The 25,402-nt window shown below is 35.1% G+C and overlaps 1 protein-coding gene across 1 annotated transcript in view; it reads right to left on the bottom strand.

Moving 5' to 3' along the window:
• UNC13C (unc-13 homolog C) overlaps nt 1-25,402 on the bottom strand; it is a 607,361-nt gene that overhangs the window by 212,338 nt on the left and 369,621 nt on the right. Inside the window, exon 17 of the mRNA XM_059056161.2 lies at nt 22,780-22,913. Within this exon, the coding sequence (XP_058912144.1) occupies nt 22,780-22,913 (134 nt within the window). The remainder of the gene's footprint in view (nt 1-22,779; nt 22,914-25,402) is intronic.

Genomic DNA, 25,402 nt, shown 5'->3' on the forward strand with positions numbered 1-25,402 from the left:
TAGATAGAAAATAAGCACATGAAAATATGTATGGGTGGTGATGTGATGAATTGGGAGATTGGGATTGACATATATACACTAATATGTATAAAATGGATAACTAATAAGAACCTGCTGTATAAAAAAATAAATAAACTTCAAAAATTCAAAAAAGAAAATATGTCAACATCATTAGTCACTAGGTACTTTCAAATAAAAATTATTGATATAATGTGATACTACATGTCTACTAAAATAGCTTCAAAACAAAACAAAACAAAACAAAATGACACCTGACAATACCAAGGGCTGGGAAACATGTAAAGATACAGAGAAGCTGGAATTCTGATACCTTGCTGCTGAGAATGCAAAATATGACAGTCACTTTGGAAAGCAGTTTTGCAATCAAGTTAAATATATTTAACTTGATTTAAATATTTATCAGCAGTCCCACTCCAGGTATTTATCCAAGAGAAATGAACCTTATATTTATACAAAAACTATGTATGTTGCTTAATTTTCAATCACCAAAAACTGCAAATAGCCAATGTCTTTCAACTGAGGAATGGATAAATAAACTGAGATAGGTTCATAAAATGCAATCTACTAAGTAATAAAAAGGAATAAACAACTGATACATGTTAACAGTGTAGATGAGTATCAAATGAATTATGCTAAATGAAAGAAACTGGACTCAAAAAAACCTATATAACTGTATGATTCCATCTATAATATATTATTGAAAAGACAAAAGTATAAGGACAGAAAACATATCAGTGGTTGCCAGGGGCCTGGGATAATATTTTTATCACCCTTTTTTGGGTGATAAAACATGTGTATTTAAGGTATAAATTTCTTTTAGGAACTGCATTTAGTGGCATCCTAATATGCTGTAGTTTCACAGTAATTCAATCAAAATTTTTTACATTTTTAATCTTGATTTCTTAACTTCCAACTATTTGGGTATTTTCTAAGTATCTTTCAGTTGCTGTTTTCTACCTTAATTAAACTAAGGTTAAAGAACATATTCTGAATAATTTCAGTATTTTGCAATTTGTTGAGATGATTTACATCCAGCAAATAGTTAATTTTGATAAGTATTTTTCATGTTCTGTCTACTTGACCTTCCTTCTGGATATTTTCTTCTGGACTATCTTCCTATTTACTAATTCTCTATTCAGCTATATCTAACAACTGGTAAATCTATATGTTCAGTTATTAATTTCATTTGTTGTAGATTTCAGTTCTAGAATTTCCATTTGATCCTTTTGTTAGTTTTAAATTCACTACTGTTTGTCCATTTTCTTACTTAATTTCTTAAATATATTAATTATAGTTATTATAACATCTATATTTCTAGATTCTATTACATTAATCTCTTTAAATGCCTACTTTTTTTTTTTTTTTTTTTTGGCTGCACCACATGGCATGCAGAATCTTAGTTCCCTGACCAGGAATGGAACCCATGCTCCCTGCAGTGGAAGCAGGAAGTCTTAACCACTGGACCATCAGGGAAGTTCAATGTCTATTTATTTCTGATTGAAAGAATTTTGTGTGTGTGTGTGTGTGTGTGTATGTGTGTGTTTGTGTGTGTGTAAATTTGAGTCTCTGGGTGATATTGGTATTTTCAGAAAGGATTTATTTTTCTTCTGGCAGTAGTGTTTTAAAGTTGGGAGAGATGATCTTAATCATGAGCTTATTCAAAGCAGGTCAATATTTTATTCATCCTGTCTCCTAGGACATATCCCTTCATACCCGAACTGTATGCTTGGGGTGTTTTGCCAGGACCCACTACTTTGTAGGGCCTTATTTCCTATTCTACTGATCCCATGTTCAGCTTTCTGTTTTTCAACTGGCACTTTCTCAAGCTCTCAGCCTCTGCCTCTAGGCAGATCAGTTGATGCCTCTAGGGGAGAGGATCGGCATATACCTGACACACTTTTCTAGTAAATACATGCATATATCATAAAGATATAAAGAAATTCATGGGGATAAAAAGACCAAATCTACTCTAATAGTTAGGTTTGGGCAAGTAGTAAAGGAAATGAATTCAGGGAGGCATATATACACATGTCTTCAATCCAATTTGCAATGTTTTGTTTATTTTAGAAAAAAACCAAAAATTTTATAGTTTTACAAGCAGTAAAATAAGAGGTAATATAATACAAATGAGTGCTAACACATTTAGCATTTAATAAGTAATATTTGTTAATAAGTTGCTATTAATTGAAGGCCTAGCATGTGCTATGCACTGCACTAAGGGCTAAATAAAACACACACAGTCCTTGACCCTCAGAAGTTTATAACCTAGTAGAAATGGCAGTAAAAATATATATATGTATAAAACATATCATATGATATATATTTGATAAGTCTCACAAAGAAAGCTAGAGGGTGAAACAATAGAGGTGGCTGTGAAAACAGTGGTTTTAGAAAATCAAGGGTTTGGAGAAACAACTCCTCCTCTTTACTGGTTCTTAGGGGCTGTGACTGCAGCTTATTTTCAATGGAGGGTCACTCCTGTAACCTGTACAGAGATGGGAAGCAGCAGCATGAACAAGTTTGGCAAGAGAAGATTCAGAACTTCTGGTATCAAGGATCAACAGTGATAGGAACCTTGGAGTATGCTGTAAATGATAGTGACTGCCACGATATCAAAGGGGAACAGAAGAAGAGCAATATGGGGAATGGGAATACGGATAATAAATAGAAAAGGAGACTGCAGAACATCAGCTGTAGGTGAGAAAATACAGAGGACCAAGGAGCAAGGGCAAAAAGAGTCAAAGATATCCTGAGTGGCTGCTGTTTTTCTATTCTTTGGTCTACACTGGGTGATGTGATGTCAAGAAACATCACATAAAATAGATAAACAAGGACCTACTGTATAACACAGGGAACTATATTCAATATCTTGTAATAACCTATAATGGAAAAGAATCTGAAAAAGGATAGATAAATGTATGTATAATCAAATCACTTTGCTGTACACCAGAAACTAACACAATATTATAAATTAATTATATTTCAATTAAAAAAAGAAACATGCATCATAATGGAAAGGGACATTTTACTTAATTTGCACTAAGTACAAATTACTAAACACAATAAAGCTAAGAGTATACGATGCAGAAGTGTATACTGGTGCAGTCATTCACAGAAGTTACTTGAAGAAAGTTAAGATTTGTATGTACTTTTCGAGGAGGATAAAGATTGATTGGTGGAAGGGATAAGCTATGCACCCCAGTTAATGGTTGTAATTACCATAAGAAAAGACTCTCAAAGTGACTTTTAAAGTATTTTTCCTTTAATCTAGACTGTTCAATCAAATAACTTCAAAACAGGGAATCTAAAAATAAGCTATTAGTGTCAGGATTTTCTCAGTTGCATAAGCAATGTCAAGTTTGATTTTCATTCCTGAAAAACTGAGGTTTAAGGGGTCTCATTATTACTGTTGAGGATTTAAGAAAAACCTAAATCAAAACCAAACTACCATTTAAAATAAAAACAACACACAAGAAAAATACACACTAGATATATAAAAGGCAAAGGGATAATACTATTAATACAAGAATTGTTACAAATCTGAGGAAAAAGAGGGATATTAGAAAAAATGGCTGAGATGAATGGATAATCTAAAAATTAAACAACACAAAAACCTAGTAAATATAGAAAAGGATGCTCACTTCTCTAATATTCAAAGAAATTTCAATTAAAATAATTGTAAACATTTTTTACTAAGGACATTTCAGGCTAGAAAACAAGCAGAAAATATTAATGAAAATTCAGGACCTGTTTGAATCTGATTTCCAAAAGCTATTAAATGATTCTCTACAGGCTTTCAGTTTTTATGTTATTCTGATACCTGCATTATTTCCACTCCCTTCTCTCCTGTGTCCCAGGAGTCCCCTCCATGGACTGCATCATCATGGTATTATATGAAACTACAGAATAATATGCACCTATTAAAAAGAGCAAGATAGGGCTTCCCTGGTGGCGCAGTGGTTGAGAATCCGCCTGCCGATGCAGGGGACACGGGTTCGTGCCCCGGTCCGGGAGGATCCCACATGCCGCGGAGCGGCTGGGCCCGTGAGCCATGGCCGCTGAGCCTGCGCGTCCGGAGCCTGTGCTCCGCAACGGGAGAGGCCACAACGGTGAGAGGCCCGAAGAGCAAGATAGGTCTGCCTATATTGACATGAAAAGATGTCTGTCAAGCAGTTTTAAGTAAACAAAACAAACTACAGATTAGTGTACATATTATCCTATATTTTGTAAAAAAAAAAAAAAAAGAAAGAGTAAAAATAAATATTATTAAATGAATTTCTATGCTTATACATGCACAAAATAGTAGTTGGAAAAAATACACCCAACTACTGAAAATTTGTAAGGAGTGGGTAAGGGAGTCTTATTTTTGGTTTTTATTTGTTGTCTTCATAAAAATGATACATAAACATTAGAACTTTCACTTTCTACTTCAATAGGCCCGTGAAGTTGAATATGATCATTTTAATAAACACAAAAATTTAAATAAATTCTGAAATAAACATGAAAGGGCATTTTATTAAATACTATAATTATTTTTATAAAGCTAAATAATATTCATTTATTTCTCACAAAATTCCTATTTGATTGTTGTCATTCTCATTTTTCAAACAAGGAACTGGTGGTCAGAATTAGAGCCTTGAGCTGTTTTCCCAATGCTCATAATCTCTCCAATAAAGAAGCAGCAAATATTTAATTTTTTTTGATACTTAGAAGAGGCATAAAGATAACTTTGACTACACTCATTTTAGACTGAGGAATGTTAGAGATTAAGAAACATGTCCTAAAACATGAAACACATCAATGACAGAATCAATAATAGAGCTTATGCTTCTTGACTATATTTCTTTTCCATTCTTTTTCTTATGACAATAACAGAAATTCCCAAGCATTGAAAATGTCTTCACAGCTAATTGTTTTGTTTTGTTTTGTTTAAGCCTATTGATTTTGCCTGAAAATATTTACAGTTCAAATCATTAGCTTCATATTTTATGTAATAGTCTATCTTTAAATTTAAATCTCAAGATTTACTTCTTGCCAAGCTCCGCTTCCATACAGAAGATAATCTTTGGGGTCTGAGACATTATTCTGATAACTGTTTTACAAGTTTTGTTTATTGTGTATTATGACAGGCTAACTTCATATCTGGTTTTCTTACTATTACCTATGGAAATAATAGATATCCTTGTGCTAGAAAAAAATAACTCAAAGATCCTTTGTTTACCTAATCGTTACATAGGTTCTTCTGAAGTCTATATTTTTATTTTACTTTATTACCTCTCTATGGTGTTTTTGGTGCATTTGGAAGTACTTCTCTGGCTCTGTCATACATAAATCCCAGTTAAATAAAAAACTTCACTAGTCAGCCCTTAATCCAGATAGCACAGTTGGTCATCCACCTCTTCTGCAGTCCATAGCATCTTCTCCTTTCTACTCTCCTGTGGATTCTTCCTTTGACATACCTGTAGAATTTGTCCCTGCCCTGCTCCTACCGTCACATCTCCAGTTCAAGTGTTTACCCTCCCTTGCCTCAAGAGCTGAACTAACCTGTTAATCTATTTGCCTCCATTTCTTCCTCTTCAAAGTCATCCTCTATACTACCACCTAATTTACCTTTTAAGAACATAGATTGTAATATTTCAAACCACTACTTTAAAACGATCAATTGCTTGTCACACATTCATTAGCACAGAGAAAGTTCAACTCATTAAGATGACTTGCCTGGCCAATGACAATCTGACCCCCACTTTAACTCTATCTCTACTCTCCAACACTTTCCATGCTCTAGCCATCCAGACTACTTATCATTTCTTAACATATCTGATGTCCCATGTCTTCTGATCATTTTCCCCTGACTGTTCTCTCTCTTCCGCAATTTCCATTTGAACATAAATACTCTCTTTGTTCCTTCAAAGCACAGCTCCCCAAGTCTTTTATTGTAATGAAGGCAGCATTAGCAGTGATTAATTAGCTGTGAGGGATAAGGGCAAAGGAAAGATTACAGTGACTATAAACTGAATCATAGCACACTTAATATTAACAGTTAGTGATAGCATTGGTGCTTTGTACTGTGTAAATTCCATAACTTTACTGTTGCCACAAGATTTAACTTATCTAGTCTAATTTTATTGACATTTGCTTTATAGTTCAGAACTGATGAAATAATATGAATTTTTTTCTCTTTAAGCAGTTTTGGCTAGCATTAGAAAACAATTCTCCATCTAACATCTCTTCACTAACAAATAATATTAATTGTGCTTATATAATCTTCTTAATGTATATACACATATATTTTATATATGCATTTATTTATTTATTTGTATGTATGTATGTATATATGTATGTATATTTCCTCTCCATGCAGTTTAAACAGAAGCCAGGATATAAACTGGTGACAACATCTGCAAAGCTAACAGTTTCTAAAACAACTTCTTCTTTCCTACCTACTCAGTGAAAAAGGGGAGAAAAATTCACAACTATATACAACCAATAAGAGAAGGAAATCAGAGCTTGGAATGAGAGGAGTGACACCTAGTATTTCTCATAACAGATTTTATCAAGTTCTGAGTAACTACTAGCTAGATTCTACGTTTCCATTTTTAAGGGGCAACAAAATAATCATATTCCCATAAAAGTGTATTTTTGCACTGTGTTCAAATTTCCTTTGTAGATATGCAAATATATCATTTCACTCTGGCATCAAATTTTATATGCTATGTCTATGTGGTCTCCTCAGTATCAAATAATGATTCAAACGGCAGAGTTGTTTTCTTCCAACACATTCCACAGTTGAATATTTCTGCCTTTTCTTTGGGCTGGCTAAGAAGTCTACACCATTTGCATACTTGCCAGAGGCTTATTTTCTGTAATTTAACGCAGTTCTGGCTATTTCCTGTGCACAAGTCACAGAAGTATAATGTAGTGGTTAAGCCTCAATGTAATCCAAAAGACAGAGATTTGATTTCTCCTCTGCTACTTAACTAATTGACCCAGGGGAGAACTGAGTAATCTCTTTAAAACTCAATTTCCTCATCTGTCAAATGGGGATGATAATTGCAATTTGGGCCTTTCTAGGGCTGTTATGAGGATTAAATGAGATTTTACATGTAAATTACTTGTACAGCCACTGTCCCATATAGTGAGCACTCAGTAAATGCTTGCTGCTGCTGATAATGAAATTTTAACTATAAATAAGACATAAGACATACAAGAAAATATTACTTAGGTTCCACTGATTTCTAATGTGAAAAAAATTATCACAGAAAATGAACGGAAGTTTACATTTGTGTTGCTAGCTATTAGTCTCCAGAAAAAAAAATTGCTAATAAAATTAATAGCAATAAACTTGATTGCAGAGGGAAATTATTATATACTAACAGGAGTAAACTGGTTTCACAAACTTCAGAAATCTCTAGCCATACACTAACAATTTATATGCTAATTATAAATGAATTCCAAACTATGATACAAGCAGGACTAAAAGAGTTTTTAACTTTCCATGACCACTTCCTAACCTCGTAGGAATTAGTACATATATTTAAAAGTTAAAACAAGTACACATATAATATGGTACATTAAATACTCATATTTCATTATTCATATTTTAAAAATAAAATTGGTCCTCTTCATCCTGGTCCAAGTTAATGTACACAAATTGAATTCTAGAATGTATAGCTCCACCTCTTCTTCATTTTCCATGTAGTTATAGCTTAATTTAGTCTATCATTTATAAAAAGAGGTTTAATGAAATAACTGATCCATTCCAACATTATTTGAATGTCTCCTGTTTTTAATTTGCAGCAATTAATACAAAGCATAAATATTTTAAACCTTGACTCCTATGAGACACAAAAATTTAATAACCCAATTTATTATCTTGAAAATGTCTTAGTGAAGTAAGGAAAACACAATCTTCCACTGCCAAATTTGATAATACTGATTCATTAGTCACAACAGATAAATTAGAATCCATTAAATATGAAGTATTGTTTTCATATGCAAAGTTTGCCTTTGAAGATAAGTGTATTCATTGTTACAAATGAATAAGCAATGGTTCTGATATCATGTGTCATGTATGCAACTGAAGCTTCATTGTCACAGTCAGAAGTCAAGACATTTAGTTTGCTCTGCTCTTTTAACATTATCTTTTTTTAAATCAGCTTTTGTTAACATGTTCTCCATTTAAGAGAACTAGACTTGCCTTTGTGCAATTAACTGCCGTTTCCATGGAGAGAGAGAACCACCAAGAATGAACTTTATTAAGTAGGACTCTACTAGTAAATTACAAACTAGCCTTACAAGTTAAAGCTATATTAAAGAGCAACTAAAACGTATCATAACATTGCAGTTCAGGGTGAAAGTTAGCTTAAGCATTTGGAGTGTAAACTCAACAGCTGGACATTTCCTGTGGTGATCATCTTTCCTTTTGTACTTAACTTCTCTTGTACCAAAAAGCAAGTAGGTCACTAATGCCATTTAAATGCAACTACCCTTTTATCTTTTTGTTTTCTCTTTATTTACATCTACAACCTAAGGTATTATTTTAATAAACTTGGATCTTTAAATACATATTTAATTTAAATATAAAAAATACAATTTGGGATGGATCTAGATTAACTACTGAAATCACCATTTTGTAAGACAGTGAAGATGTCACCTGGCAGTGGCAAAGGAGGTGGAGATGGCAGAAACAGCTTTTAAAAATGTGGGTAATGTGCCTGGGGTGAAGAGTAAATGGAATTTACTGACCTCAGGTCACGTTTCTCAAGCTACTCCAGGGCTTCCAGATTACAGACCTGGGGAAAGCAAGTCCTCAATATTCATGTTGGAGGCAGGGAGCTTGAGGCACTGAACGTGGAGGGATGGGAGTTAACAATCTGATGAGCATCTAGTCAATGACAAGCACTGGGCTAGGTGCTTTTAAGCATTATCTCCTCCAATCCTGATAATAGTCCTCTGTGTTTTAACTCCCCAATTTTTCAGATTGAACTCCCAATTTTTCCAGTTTTAACTCCCAATCTTTCACATGTGGAAAACAGTCTGAAAAATGTTGCAAAATTTTCTATGGCTCAGTCTCTCTCACGCAAAAATATTAGATCACTAAGCCACTCAAGCCACATTGACCTTTGCATACTTAAAACATAGTCCTTTTTATTTTTACTTTTTTTTTTTTTTTTTTTGTGGTACGCAGGCCTCTCACTGTTGTGGAGCACAAGCTCCGGACGCGCAGGCTCAGCGGCCATGGCTCACGGGCCCAGCCGCTCCACGGCATGTGGGATCTTCCCGGACCGGGGCACGAACACATGTCCCCAGGGAAGCCCTTATTTTTACTTATTACTGAAGTATTCATCTCATTAAAAAATACTAAGATGGTTTACAAAATATAATATGATGAGATTTGTCTGCAAAGTAGAGACCTTAATGCCTGTTGGAAGACTGACCAACAAACATCTTGCCTGTCCAAGCAGGAGTGGAGGGAGACCCTTCTGTCTAAAAGTTGTTTCCCAAGTGTAATGTATAATTATGAATGGATCTCAAGGACACTGCATTGTTACAAAGATTGCTTAGAACAAGTTCCCTTAAATCCTTTCAGTATTGTTCAGCATTCACTTTTATCTGTCTGTATTCATTGAAAAAGCACATGTACTGTCTGATTGTTCCTGTCTGGTGCCAATAAAATTAATCTCAAATTTCTGCTAAGAATTTCCCACAATAAGCTTTTAGCAGGCCATTTATGGTAAAGAGCTTGGATGTGATTTTACTAAACCCAAGTAACCATCTATTGTTCTGTCTCAATTACATGTAAGGAAGGGAGAAGGGAGTATCACTGAGAAAAATCTGTAATTGGCCTCCGACAAAGGCAGAGGCAGGATAAGTATGGAAGTGGCAAATTTTATACACTCAATAAATATGAGTTTGGGGCCCAGCAGAACACTGCAGGCCCCTCCTCTGTCCACCCCCAAGTACTAGAGAGTTTGTTTTACACATACTAAAACTGCCACCAGAGGTGAAAAAGCTAACTACATGATGACCAGACTGTAGCCATGACATAAACTGCTCCAACTTGAGCAGTACTGAATCTATGCATAGCACAATTCCAAGAACTGGCCGCAAGAGAATGGGATTAACATTATTGCTCATAATAATCTATATCTTTGTGGGCATCAACATAATTGTAGCTTTCTCTACCCGTATATGTAAGCGACAACTAAAATTGTCAGTAAAGATGCTACAGACCCACACTGACAATTTCCACTCTGAGAATACAGCGCCCTATGTCAGCATGAAGAAGGTACAGAAGATAGACCTTCGCCCCTAATCCCACAGAAATGGAATGACGTTCTGACAAGTGAGGATCTGTCAGCAGCTCTTTGCAGGAAACCACCCTCAGCAGGAAGCCCCTGTTCCTGTCACTTTAGCAGAGCTGTATTGTAACTAACTTTTAAACCAGGCACCCCCGTGCTCTACTTGTCTCTGGCCCAAGTGCACCTTTCAAATCTTTTAATCAGGGCTTCCCTGGTGGCGCAGTGGTTGAGAGTCCGCCTGCCGATGCAGGGGAGGAGCCTGTGCTCTGCAAAGGGAGAGGCCACAACAGTGAGAGGCCCGCGTACAGAAAAAAAAAAAAAAAAATCTTTTAATCAATACCTTGCCTGACTTGTCAGTTCCTTCCATTGATCAAAGAAGTAGAAATGAAGAATAAGCAAAGAAATGTAGAAATGAAGATGACCAGATCTCTCCCCTAGCTTCCCCTTCAGTCATCTCCCGAACAAACTGTGTCAATGAGATAACATCTAGAGGAAGGTCACAAGAAGTCAAGGAGCCTGCACGCAATGGGGGGAAGATGATGACTCTGACCCCCTACCTCTGTGATTAACTGAGATTACTTCCCTCCTTTCCCTTAAAAGTTTCATGGTCAAGCAGAATCTTTGGAGGTGGTTTTGTGGGGATGTTGAGTCCATCATCTCCCCAGACTATGAACATTCTGATTAAAGGTGCCTGTCGTTTGCTGCCAACATTTGTGAGTGTGTAATTGATTTTGTAAGCGGGAGCAGCCAGACCCCCATTCGATAACAAGTGGACCGTCATCTCTTCATCTGACACTATGCTAAGGTGGTAAAGATAAAAAGATGAAAAGACATGGTCTTTTCCTTCAAAAACTTTTTAGCATAGTGGAAGAAACAGATTTATATACATATACTCATAGTACCATACTATAAATGCAATGATAGAATGTAAATTCATGGATGAACCATAATGTGGTACCTATACATCCTGGATGCATTAGGGAAGACTAGGTGGAAGAGGTAATGCTTCAGTTCAGTCTTAAATCTTAAGGGTAAAGGAGAGTGTGGAGGGAACTTGGAGTTAGACAGTAGAAAATCCATTAAGTGTTTGGTAAAACTATCTTTGCTGAAGAAAAAAAATAACTAAAACAACAAAAAAACAAACAAGAAACTTGACTAACCAAATTACTACCCCTCATTCTCTCTAACCTAAGGAAATACTGGCCACGTACCAGGTGACAGCAACTGAAATATGGACATGAAAGCAAAGTATTGCAGTCTGTTTGCCTTGCCATCTCTGGGAATCTGCAGCTCCATCCAATAAATAAAGGAGCCACTTTTATGGCATCAACTCTTCCTACTGTTTCTCCCATTGATTAAGCCCCAATCACATGGCCTTTCTTGCTGCTGCTACTCCAACATGCCAGGCTTCAGCTCTGAAACTTTGTACTTGCTATTGATTCTCCTGTTTACAGCTCGCAAAGCTTTGTTTCTGTTTGTCTTCCTCTGACCCAGGCTTCAATTCAAACGTCACTTTCTCCAAGAGTCCTTTTGTAGCCATTGAAATTGACATATTAGCACTGATCTTCACTTCTGCCAAGTCATTGTTTTCAGTATTTTGTGTGTGTGAGTCGGGGGGGGGGGTACGTGGGCCTCTCACTGTTGTGGCCTCTCCCGTTGCAGAGCACAGGCTCCGGACGCGCAAGCTCAGCGGCCACGGCTCACGGGCCCAGCCGCTCCGCGGCATGTGGGATCTTCCCGGACCGGGGCACGAACCCGCATCCCCTGAATCGGCAGGCGGACTCTCAAACACTGCGCCACCCGGGAAGCCCTGGCAGGTGGATTCTTAACCACTGCGCCAACAGGGAAGCCTGTTTTCAGTATTGTCTTGCTTTACCTTCTCCATAGCATTTATCAATACCTGAAACATTGTATTATCTGTTTATTTTTAGGTGCCTTGCTATCTAACTCCTCTCCCCTCCCAAGAAAAGTAATAAAGAACTTTTTTGTCTTGTTTATTTCTGAATCTCCAGTTTGTAACATATTGCCCAGTAATCAAACAGAAGTTAAATGAATGAAACCTTCTAAACCAATGGTAGCCATCACTATCTCCAAATAACAGCTCTGCAACAGACCCTAGAGAACAGCCAGTTTAGAATCCAGCAGGAGGACACAGGGGGCTCCAGGGAGAAAATATGTTTTAAAAAAAGAGAAGAAAAATGAGGATATAAACATAAAATGATATTAGACATAGAAATGTAGAAAGGTATGAAGTTAGAGTCTACAGAGTTATTAAATGTGGGCCTTGGTTCTGACATTTCTTGCACCTAATCCACAAGGGAAAACTGATCATTTTTGTGTATCCCAAATGCTTGGCAAGCAAGGTTTTTAACAGAGAATTCTAGAAAAAAAAATTCTTTCATGGTTTCTCCTGAGGGTGCCAGTGAGTACACGCAACACATTTACATTTTTCTTACAGTAAATTACAAGTTGTATGCATTTTGTCTATTGGTTTATATACAACTACAACTGGTGCCATCATATGGCATATCTTGCACTTTAAACTTTTGTAATTATTGTTTCAGGTTTATCATGAGCAGATTCAGATTAATCATTGAGACATCAGAAATGTCTGGATGGAGCTAAAGGATTAATACCCTTATTTATGGGATTTTTCCCTACAATTAATCGTTTTGTTAATGTAGAGGGTTGCTTAGATTCTAATTCTGCCACTTACTAACTGTGCTTCAGTTTCATCGTCTGCACTTTGGGGATGTTAACAGCACTGATTCTACTACAATTACATTTAGGATTCAATTAAATATTAAACCGTAAAAAATGCTTAGTACAGTGTCTGGCTCCAATGTATTTCCCATGGTTCCCTATACGATGGTTGTAATATTTATAACATAGATATCTAGTTGTACATAAATCATCTGGCAAGCATAATAAACTGAAAATCCAAGATGAACCTTTTGTTTTCTGTATGATGTGCAGTCAGGGAGGCAGAAAATTGAAATCTTCAGAAGTGATTGAATTAGTACAATTCTTAGTTAGCAATCTTACACCAGTACTCTTATGCTCTTAGAAAAATATTCTTATTCTTTCCAGATAATGTATTACTGTTTGGGGAATTTGCAGAGAAACACCTTATCTATTTTAAAATTTAAGCTGGCTATAATTAACATTAGTAAGAGCTTTCAAAGTGACTTCTTTTTTTTTGTGCTTTTATTCAGGTAGTTTTAGCCCAGGTTTTCAGATTTTCTGGCTATCCATTCTCCCCAGTGTAAACCCTAGCTCTGCAGAACTGTTTACTCATAGGAAATATATTGTTTGCTTATATCCCAGCAATTGAAATTGAAGCATTCCTTTACACTTCAACAGCAACCTAACTGCAACTATAGTGGAATACATATGTTGCTCCATGTAATATCATAATGGTTTAGTTATGCTACTTTGGCTATAAGGATCACAGCTCAAGTAACTGCAAATAGCTAAAAGGTAATTTTGATAAGTATACTTTGCATAATGGAGAAACAAGACTAAACTGCCTTGCCACATTGTACTGGAACCCAAGGAAAGCTGAACTTGGTTTAACAGATGGAGCAAACACCAGTAGTCAGTCTCCTGGCACCAGGAGCAAAAAGTTACTTCCAAGGTGAAGGCATTAGGGGAGTGCAGTGAGCGACCACAGTCAGGATCCTCTCTTAACAACTCCAGCAATACCAAGACTCTGCTATTCTCATCGTTTCTGCTTTTCCTTGCAAGCATCCTTTCCCTTCTTTTACTGAAAACTGCCTTCTTCTACTTCAACCATGTTTATCTCCTGGCTTCTATTTACACATCATTTTGATTTATTCTTAATTTTGGATCACTTACTATAGCCATCTCCAAACTCATAACCTTTCAATGTCTATTCTTGTCAACTATCTCAGTCTCTGGATTTCTTAGTCTAATTCCAAATCTAGTTTTTCTCATTAGGTTACCTTAACAAGGGACTAAGGTGAAGAATTTGATTTCAGAATGACTTGTGATTGTGGCAGGCACAGTTTAAGGTTCATGTTTGCTTTTGTATATCTCTTTCCTGATTAAATCTTTGTGGCCCCAGCTTTGCATAGTACCTGGCAACTATCAAATAATCAATACATATTTATTTAAATAAGAATTTTAATGAAAAATAATAAAAGTAAATAGAGCAGAAAAAAGAATGAAATAAAAATCTTTAAAAGAAAGAATCGAATATTTGCCTTATCTTTCCTATACTTGTTCTATTTCAGGGTAATGACACAAGAAATTTTCACATACTGCGATAGGGGGAAGTCATTCTGGCTTATATATGAGTTAACTTGAATTTTATGCTAACTAAAACAGCCTGTTTGTGGCCTATCAAACATAAACTGTGCTTGTGCTTTAATTATTAAAGACCAAGGTGTACTGAGCAGAAGTAAAGAAAGACCATGTGAAAAATAGAGATTAGATGCCTCCCTTCCTGGGGCACCAATGCTGGTACTCCTTCAATGATAAGACTCCCTTCCCAGGTGCCAAGGCTATACTGACTCACTGTGTACGTGCTGATTTGTTTTTTTTTTTGAAACCTTGAAGGAGTGTATCCCTGGCTTCTTTCATGTTCTTTGTTCTGACAAGATATAAAACTGTGCTGATAACCATGCTTCTACGGAGCAGTTCCTTGGAGTTTTCTGGGAGGCTGTTTTCTAGGCTTGAGTTCTCAGTTTGACTCAAATAAAATTCTTTTCTATTCCTAATATAGGTTATTTATTGATTATTTTCATTGACAATAACCAGAGAAGCAGCCCTAGTTGAGGAAGGCAAGTCCTTCTTTACAGAAAAATTCTAACTAAATAAATGTTGAACAAATAACATTATAAAATCATAATTTTGCCATCCCTAATTGAATAACTTATTCTGAAATGATTATAAATAAATGAAAGCATTAGAGGAGAGGTCAACAGAAACACTGAAATGGAAGGATCAGGCTGGCAGCACTGATCAAAAATCTTGGCATGACCACAAGGGGAACAACCAGACTTAATGTGACTGCAGATGTAATGGAGTATGAAGTACACAGAGTCACCTGTGAGTTATTATTGAAAAAAAAAAAAAAAAAAGGACTCTGAAAGGTAGCCTTTAAGCTAATGCTCAGCTATGGGGAGTACAGAATATGGTGGAACAAATCAAATATAAGAAAGAGACATGCAGAATGATCCAGAAAGTAGAACATTCTAAAGGACAACGAACATGGCTTCTTTAAGAAAGTAGTGACATGGATAAAAGAGAAGTTAAGGGAGAGGAATTACGATGAAAGAGACTTATGAAACAAAATAACCAAAATGTAGTATGTGGACCTCATCTGAATCCTGACTAAAACAAAACAAATGTACAAAGGGATTTTTAAAGAAAAACAGCAGCATTTGATTACGGGAAGGGGTACATGATACTAATGCATTACTGTTAGTGTTATTAGTTGTGAGAATGACATTGTCATAGGTAAGAAAATAATCATAATTTTTAGGGATGAAATGATATATGGTCTGAGATTTGTTTAAAAGAATTCAGCAAAGGAAAAACAAAGAATAATAAACCTCAATGTATAGGAGAAGAAAATATGACAAAATCTTAGTAATTGTTGAGTTTGAGTTATGGATATACAGCTCCATTGTATACTCTCTCTACTTTTTAGCATAATGAACAGTTTTGTAACAAAGTTTTAAATAGAAAAAATATTTAGGGAAGCCACAGTGCAAGCAAAGACATCAACAGCTTTAATACTTTGAAGAGCATTAGTTCCAAAACAGAAAGAAGATGTAAATCTTTGATCAAAGTAGCTTAAACCCAATTTTCACAATGCAGCAAATGAAGTATACTATCTTTTAAAACATAAAATTTGAAAATAATGTTATGGCTCATCCCACAGCCTTGACAAAATAAAAGCAGCATACCTCATCTTCACAAATTAAACAGCAGATTTTTGAAAATTGTTCCATTTTCTATTCAACACATTGGAGCCTCTCTGATATATACTCTTAATGGAGAGAGAAAATAAATTGAGCTTTCACTGTATGTATACTTTGGAAAGATGCTAAAAGAAATTACAGACAATAATAAAATACATGCAAATACAGGACCGTAGAATGGATGAAACATATTTTTGCTTACATTTTGGTCAGCATTACAAAAACAAAGTAATGTTAAGTCACAATAATTTAAATAATCTGAGAGTAAAATTACATGAATATTTTAAAAGATATAAGATTTCTTACTTTCAAGCATATTTAGTGAACCTCCCCTACATTAGTTGTCAGTCTAAAGGAATTTCACAGCTAAGTATACAATTGCCTACTGCATATGATTCATGGAAGTCATACAGATAGCCAAATCTCTATATATCCAAATATAACTCACTGTATACTTCTTTCTTTTAACTATTTACTTCCTTAAACTGAGAATTCCTCCTGAATTTATTATCTCAATTAATGGTGCTCCCATAAATACAGTGTGTTCATTGTCTCCATCTTCTTTCCTAACCTTCCACTCAATGCAGTTAGTCAAAAAGATCTCTTGATTTATCTCCTAAATATTTCTCAGATCTGATCCTACCTCTCCATCATCTTATCCAAAGTCCTCATATTTTCTCACTGGATTACTGCTGAAGCCACTTAACAGTTATCTACACTTACAAAAGAAAGAACATAATAAGAAATAGAGAAGACACCAATTTACTTTAAAACCAAAAACAATATTGAGATTTAATGAAACCAAAATCTGTTTTTTTTTTTTTTTCAGAAGACTAATAAAATTCATAAATGGCTAGCCAGTTAGACAGGAAAACAGACAGAAGATATAAAATATCAATATTTAGAATGAGAGAAGAGAAATGACTTCAGATTTTATAGACATTAAAGGCATAATAGAGAAATGTCACGAGCAACTATACAACAGCAAATTGCCACTTAGATTAAATGGAAAAATTCCTTGAAAGACAAATAACAAAAATACAATCAAGAACAAGTAGTTTTGGGGGAGGAACCAAGATGGCAACATAGGAGTCTCCTGAACTTCCCTCCACCCACAGATGCAATATACAACTACACATGGAGAAATTCCCACTGAGAGAAATCCAGTGGCTCACAGGACTATGGCAAATAAAGAAGCATTTGTCAGTGGGTGCACATCACTTCCTGTGGCTGTCTCCTCAAGGCTCAGCCCAGAAAGAGCAGGCAAAAATGCCCATCTCCCAGTCTTGCCCTGGAGGGATTTGACTGCATACTTTACAAGTTGATGCCTGAAGGTCTGGCTTCTAATTTAGCATGCATCTGGAGGCTGGCTGAGATCTTTCTTAGAGCCCAGAGGAGCCGGTGGGCACTTCCCTGCATTCTCCCTCTTGCTTGATCCAAAAATGAAACCAAACACCAGTACTTCCCTGGAAGGAGCTTGTCCACACATTTAATGCATCAACTTTTATAGCTGCAAGCTGAGGGGTGGGTTCCCAAATCATGCAGCTTTGACAGCAAGTGGGTCTTTCATTCACAAGTCCCACAGGACTAGAGCAAACAAAACAAGCAGCTTTTCAAGAGGTGCAGAAGCACCCCGCTTGTCCCTCCCCCACTGTCATGGCTCAGTGCAGAGGAAGCAGGCAATAATGCCTATCTTCCAATTTCTCCTTTGAAGGTGCTTAACTACATCTTTTCCCATCTATTGCCTGAGGGTACAGCTTTTAGTTAGCCTGCAACTAGGTGCTGACTTTTATCATTTTCCTTGAAACATTGACCCGTCTTGGCACACCTTCAATTAGGGAGCCACTAAGAACAAAGATGGCAGCTTGGACAACCATAAAGGTTTGAGAGACAACCAGGAGCTTGGGCTGGGCTGATTGATGAGACAGTCTGTCCAGACTGGGAGAGGTGGTTGTCTAATCTAATGTGCAGAAACCAACACAAAGAGACAAGGAAAATGAAAAAAAATAATAAGGAAATATGTTCCAAACAAAAGAACAAAATAAATCACCTGTAACTGAACTTAATAAAATAGAGATAAGTGATTTACCCAATAGAGAGTTCAAAATAATGGTCATAAAGATGCTCACTGAGGTCAGAGAACAATGCATGAACAAAATGAGGATTTCAGCAAAGAGAAAATATAAAAGACAAAGAAAGAATCCTAAATGCAGCAAGATAAAAGGAGTTTGTTACATTGAAGGGGATCCCCATAAGACTATCAGTGAATTTTTCAGCAGAAACTTTGCAAGCCAGGAGGGAGTGGAATGAGTTTTCAGAATGCTGAAAGAGAAAACCCGCCAACAAATAATATTCTACTTGGCAAAGTTGTCCTTCAGAATTGAAGGAGAGACTAAGAGTTTTCCAGACAAAAGCTGAGTTAATCACTACTAGACCCATAGATATACGGATCAATAGAACAGAGAGTACAGAATTGGACTCACACATATAATTAATTAATTTTTGACAAAGTTACCAAAGCATTTCGATGGAGATAGGATAATTTTTCTAACAGAGCTGAAAAGATTAAACATATGAAAAAAATCCCAAATAATCTTAAACTCTATATCATACCATATACAAAAAATAACTAGAGATGAACCATAGATCTCAATGTAAGCTATTTAGAAGAAAACTACAGTATTGCAACTTGACTGTGGGTGTTGCAACATTTTCTTAAACAGGACACAGAAAGCCCAAATTATAAAAGAAAATAATCAACAAATTGGACTACTCTATCAATTATTTTCTTAAAAACAGCTCTCCAAAAGAAATTAGTAATAAATGGAAAAGAAAGTCACAAAGTAGGAGAAAATATTGCAACATTTACTTAACAGTAGACCTTTATTTAGTATAAGTAAAGAGCCATTACAACTCATTAATAAGAAGATAAACATCCCAATTTGGAAATGGCAAAAAGACTTGAACAGACATTTCACCAAAGAAGATATATGTATTGCAAATAAACAGATGAAAAGATGGTCAATATCAGTATTTAGGAAGGTGCAAATTAAAACCACAAGGAGATATCACTACACTTATTTGAATGGTTAAAAGTGAAAAGTCTAATTGTACTAAGTGTTGGAAATGTACCAACACTTTGGAAAGTGGTTTGGCCGTTTTAAGAAATATTAAACATGTACACATTACATGACCCAAGGAAAATAAAAGAATATGTCTACACAAAATCTTGCAAACAAATATTCACAGAAACCTAATCTTGAAAAAATATCCAAATTTACCCCCTAACCTTAACCCTAATCCTAACAGATGAATGGATAAACATTTTGTGGTGTATCTATAGAGTAGAATATTACTTAGAAATAAAAGGAGATGAAGTATTGATACCCACAACCACCTGGATGAATCTCAAAATAGTTGTAATTAGTGAAAGAAATTAGACAAAGAAATGTACATAATATATTATTCCTTTATACAAGAGGATACAAATTTCTAACTAATTTGTAGTATTAGAAAGCAGACCATTGGTTGCCTGGGGTGGGTTACATAAGGCACACAGAAACTTATTGGGGTTACGGATATCTTTATTAGCTTGATTGTGGTGATGGTTTCATGGTTAGATGTATATGTCAAAACTAATTAAATTTTTAACTGTATTCAGTTATACCTCAATACATCTATTTAAAAGGGAGAGAGAGAGAGAGACCCACATTGAAAGATCTGAAAATATTGTGCTCAGTTGTTGTCAGTTTCAATGAAATAGAAACACCTGGAAAGTCACTTCATAAAATTAATCTTTAAAATGTGAAGACGTATCACTCAAAGAAATAATCTAGTACCTCAGTTAATCAATGGAGTAGGAACAGAGAACAGATACCAATTACACATATGGATTTACTTTAATGTACTCATTAATTCAACCAATATATATGCCTGGATATATACTAGTGTACAAAATAAAACAAATCTTTCTCCTCATGTTTACTTTCTGCAATTATTATAAATTGTTATCAAATTTGAATAAGCAAATTCTTGTAATATTTTTTATTCAAAATTACCATGAATACTTCATTCAATTATTTATATCAATAATCTTAGATATAAAAAATAAGAAAGATATAAAAATAAGACCTATATTTTTAAATCATCCGTTCTCTTGCCATGACCTTCAAAATAAAACCAAAACTTGTTTTAGCTGGACCTGTCCTTCACAAACTGACCTGTGCCTTCATACTCTGGTGTATACAAATCACACAAGGGATACTTTATTAATAATTCAGACTTCTGTGCCAAATTCAGATTTTAACTCCGTAGATTTGGGATGGAGCTCAGAATCTGCATTCACAACTATCAGCCTATTTGATCCTAATAGTCTAACTACCCAGTGAGATAATTAGTGATGCTTAAATGTGATGACACATTGCACAAAAAAAGAAACATGCATGAATGGACATCTCACCAAATTACACAAATGCAACATTGGCCACTAAGAGCACACCTTGCTATCTAGGTGAGTTCACTTAAAATATAGATTTAATTAAATGAGAAACAAAATGCAATGCTCCTTAGTAAGCAAAAAATCTTTAGAACATCTTCAAAATCTGAGCAAATACAATCATAAAGCATGGATTCCCAACAGAGGGAAAGCATTCAGCTTTATTAGAAATAGGTTTTCATTGGAACAAAAGTGACTCCAAACTCTGACACTATAAACAAAAATAAAAAGCAAGACAAAGACATTTCTCTTCTTTCCTTGTGCCCTTGCTCATTTTTATACTTAGTAGACTTAATTTAGCTCATAATTTAACATTTATTTTTGCCATAAGTAAATGCATTCCCTCCACTTCCTTTAACACAGTCACAAAAAAGTAACTAAAATCTTTTTATATCTTTAATGGTATATGATTAAGGATGATTCTGGGGGACTTTGATTCCACGATTTTATAATGTATCTTTTAATAGTCATATCCTGAATATTTGGTAAATGTAAAGAATTCATTTGATTAAAAATAAAATCCTTTCAAATAACTTTTAATTAGCATTTCTCAGATGTTTGTTTTCATTCCATTCTCATTAATCAACTGACCTACCCCAGCCCGAGGACACAGTCTTAAAACAAGTTATTGATGTCCCTACCTTTAAGAAATCTACTGTATCTTCAAGAAAGATCCAAAGAATGAATGAGAAAACATATCTAGCCCACAAAGCTGTCCAGGAGGAATTGAGGACATGTCATATGTTAAAAGAGAGGATCTAGTCCTGAGCTATCAGAAGAGAATAAGAGAAAGTCTTTACAGATGGTCATCATGATACACTCTGGCATCAGGCAGAAAAGGTAGATATAAGGGGAAAAGGAAGAGGAAAGCGTAAAGGTAAACCTAACGGTGCTGTCATTGCCTATCAAAGAGAGGAATACTTTCTCCACATTTAGAAGAAATTCAGGGCAGGTGAAAATGGGTGGTGAAGAAACAGGAAAGGATAAAAATTGGAATACTTACAGGTGTTTCTTCTATAATTGGAATTTCAATTGTATTCCACACAAGCTTTTTGACCCTAACTGTCTTGACCAGTACAAAAAATTAGAAATAATAAAACCAGTTCTCCATATTAAGCCTGAATGTACGTCATGGTTTGTCTATTTCTGCTATTTCTGCTGCCCACAGGTTTTCAGGTATGACCAATATGTCAGGATATCCTCTCCATTACCAGATTGCAAATGCCCTGCGGGCAGAGTCAGCTGTTATTTCGGTTGTATAGCTCTTGACGTGTGGGCATGAAATAAATCCGAAATGTGCAACATTAAAGGTGGACTGGATCCTGGAAATTATCTGGTAATATATCCTTATTTTATATATGAGGAAACTGAGACCCAGGAAAATTAGATAATTTGCCCAAGGGCTCAGAGCTAGTGTTAAATTGATGATTTCAGAGTCTTCTAGAACAGCCATGAATTTTAATTCATCTGCCTTGCCAACCTGCTCATAATTTATAAATTCTATGTATGGAGGCATAGGCTTAGGTTATTTGAGAAAATGGACTTGTTCTCTTAAATACTGCATTAAATTTGTTACACCTAGCATACACAACTATTTTTGAAAGGAAGTTTTTTTGAAAAATCCTTACTATTAATTAAGTCACAGTGGAATATGTTTAATACTAACTCTTTAACATTCTTTTTAGTTTTGGGGGATTGCATTTTTTTTACTTTTAAGAAAATGAAAGAAACCAGTGGAGAGAAGAAATTTTTCTACATCAAATAAAAATAAATTTGTGGGAAATATTTGTCTCCATATCCAAATAATCATCACTCTGTATGGGGCTGAAACTAAAAATTCAGAATATCACTGAATTAATATTTACTGATAAAAGTAAAAATATACTGCTTTCTATAGCTTGATTTTGGAAAAGTTTGTCATTGTCATGAGAGTATAAGCCATACTTCAAATATTTTGTTTTCTTAACTTTAGTGGAATAAAATCCATTTATTACCAAAACAGTGTACTTACTGATTCAGGACAGGAGTGTAGGCAGTTTTATCCTCATCAATAATCGTGACCATCAGTGTAATAAGTTGGGGCCAAAAATCCAAATTCTTGGTGGTTGGTCCCTGATCTTCCCGAGGAATGTCCCGTTTCTTACTCTGCTCACAAGGTCACGCAACATGCAAAAGAAAAGTTTAAATGGTATGACTTTAGTTAGATGTCACTCTCAAACAGGAGGATCAGAGAAAAGGGGTAATGGAACAACTCTCAGATCGTGCCAGCCAAAGCTATTAAATTCAGGTTTCCTCTCTTCACTGAATGCATCCCATAGGGTAAAGTCTCAATGGCCAGGCTTGAATTCCTAACTACCTTGGTTCTGGAATGGAGGTTTCTCTTCCTCTATTGCAGTTCATGACCTTAGGAATTATTCTTGTAGAAATTACCCCTTTAATGTGGCTTCTTCCAAGGCAAAAAGTTGAATTCTGTTTGTACAATGATATGTGTGTGTGTGTGTGTGTGTGTGTGTGTGTGTGTGTGTGTGTTGTATATAAAATTTGTCCTGCCTAAATATTCTGTCCATAGTCACATTGGTAGTAAAGTGGGCTGAACTCAAGCAAGACTGCCTGGCTACAAAGCCAGTACTGTTAAATACAACAGCATATACAAGTTGCAGGAATGGTCTGGAACTCTCTCATTCCACTCACAAATGTATCTAGTTAACAAAAACTTCGTAAGTCTATCTTTCTTTTTTGTGCATGTATGTGTATTTAAATCATATTGGAATCCTTCTTGATTTACCATACTGAATGAATTCTCCACTCTCACCTATAGGAAGAGTGTTGCCTCAATGATCTAAATTTACAGTTAGTTTAACAGAGTATAATAACAATTATGAATGTTTGACATATAAACTTCATACTCAATAAACACAATTCCCTTGAACACACAAATAAATTATTCTGGTCACTGTTTGGTGGGCATTCTTCTTATAACAATTCTTTCACATTTACTTTTTAAAATTAGGCAAAAAAGATAAAGACGAGACAATTTTCACTCAAGTATATGACTCAGTGGGAAGCATATGGTTTCCTTGACTGTTTTTGATAAATTATTTATAATCTTATATATCCAGAATATCTGAAAACTCCAATGTGTAGCTCAGGAAATTTATGGGCTCTCATACAAAAGGTGGATTAGATTTTACTTGATCCAATCTTTTGCCCTATCCTACTACCATGTCTTTTCCAAAGAACAGCCACCCTCTGCTGAATGGTTGTATGCCTATCATCTAATGCTGCCCAAGACATGTAACCAGATTTGGATGAGTCATCACACTATTATTATTCTCACTTAAGTTAAAATATAACCCTGTATTAAATCCACTTACTGTTAGAGACCTCATACACAGACTATAATGCATCTTTAGGGACTTTAATTTTCCTAGGGTGCTTCCAAATGCTGTTGATTTACCTTTAAGCTCAAAATTTAACAGATACTAAAAGTTGAAGAGCTGAAAGAGTCAAAAAATTAGTGGCTAGGACAAATTACTTCAAATTGCCAGAATGAACTATAAGCAGTCTCCAAAGGATCTTAAGAATCTTATACATCTGGTCGTTGAGAACCACTTGAAACTCTGGCAGCCTTCCTCTTTTAATTCCTTAGGTATACCAAGGCACATAAGAAGATCTTTAATAAGAAAAAGGCAGCAAAAAACGCTTACAAATGTCTGACTTTGCCTATTATTAAGTCACATTTTCTACTGAAATTTATCTTTTATGAACAGGAATTCATTATGGTCACAATAACGTAATTATTTATTCACTACATTAAGCTCAATAGATTTCCTTCTCTATGATGTAGTTAGAAAACCAGAGAACCTGGTGAGTTGTGAAGATTGTAAGTAAAATTAGTTCTGATGGCCACGGTGGACTCTATGAGAATACTATCATTAATCATCTTGATGTTTATATAGCCGAACTATATGCCTAACGTTTCAAGTAATGTGATTAAATAAAAAGAAATGACTACTGATGACATGTCTAACACCAGAGTCACTTATCATCATTCTGCAAAGAGTGATCTGGGAAAGGGGAGAGACCAAAGTAGTTGAATATACATTAATTCCAAAGTCCCTTAGCTGTCACAGATTACTTTTTTATGACATCAGAGGATTACAGTTGGTAATGTTTTTTGCATAAAATTCTGTATGTTGCATCAGAATAAACCAAACTTGATGTTGAGTCATGAAGTTTTTACGTTATCACATATCAGTATCATAAATCATGCTTTATGTATTTTACTAGTGCATTTGAATAAACTGCATGTTTGAAACATGTAGTACAACCATTATATAAGAATACTTACTTGACTGCTTAGGAACTCAGTTTTTCTAAGTAACACTTCATGAATATTTAAGAAGTCTACTGGGGCATTTGAAATTGTGGTTGGAAAAATTAAGATAATGGCAGTAGAAATTCTGAAAGCTAGTAATAAGTGTATTAATATTTACTAAAACCCCTATGAATTAATATGTATTACAAGAAAAATTTAATAAAATATATTTATATTATATAAAAGTATAATATATAATATTAACCTCATTAATAACAAAATACAATAGGTTTATAAAGCTATGACTTAGTATGTC

This window comes from Kogia breviceps, chromosome 3, assembly GCF_026419965.1.
Source record: "Kogia breviceps isolate mKogBre1 chromosome 3, mKogBre1 haplotype 1, whole genome shotgun sequence".
In the NCBI taxonomy this organism is placed as follows: domain Eukaryota; kingdom Metazoa; phylum Chordata; class Mammalia; order Artiodactyla; family Physeteridae; genus Kogia; species Kogia breviceps.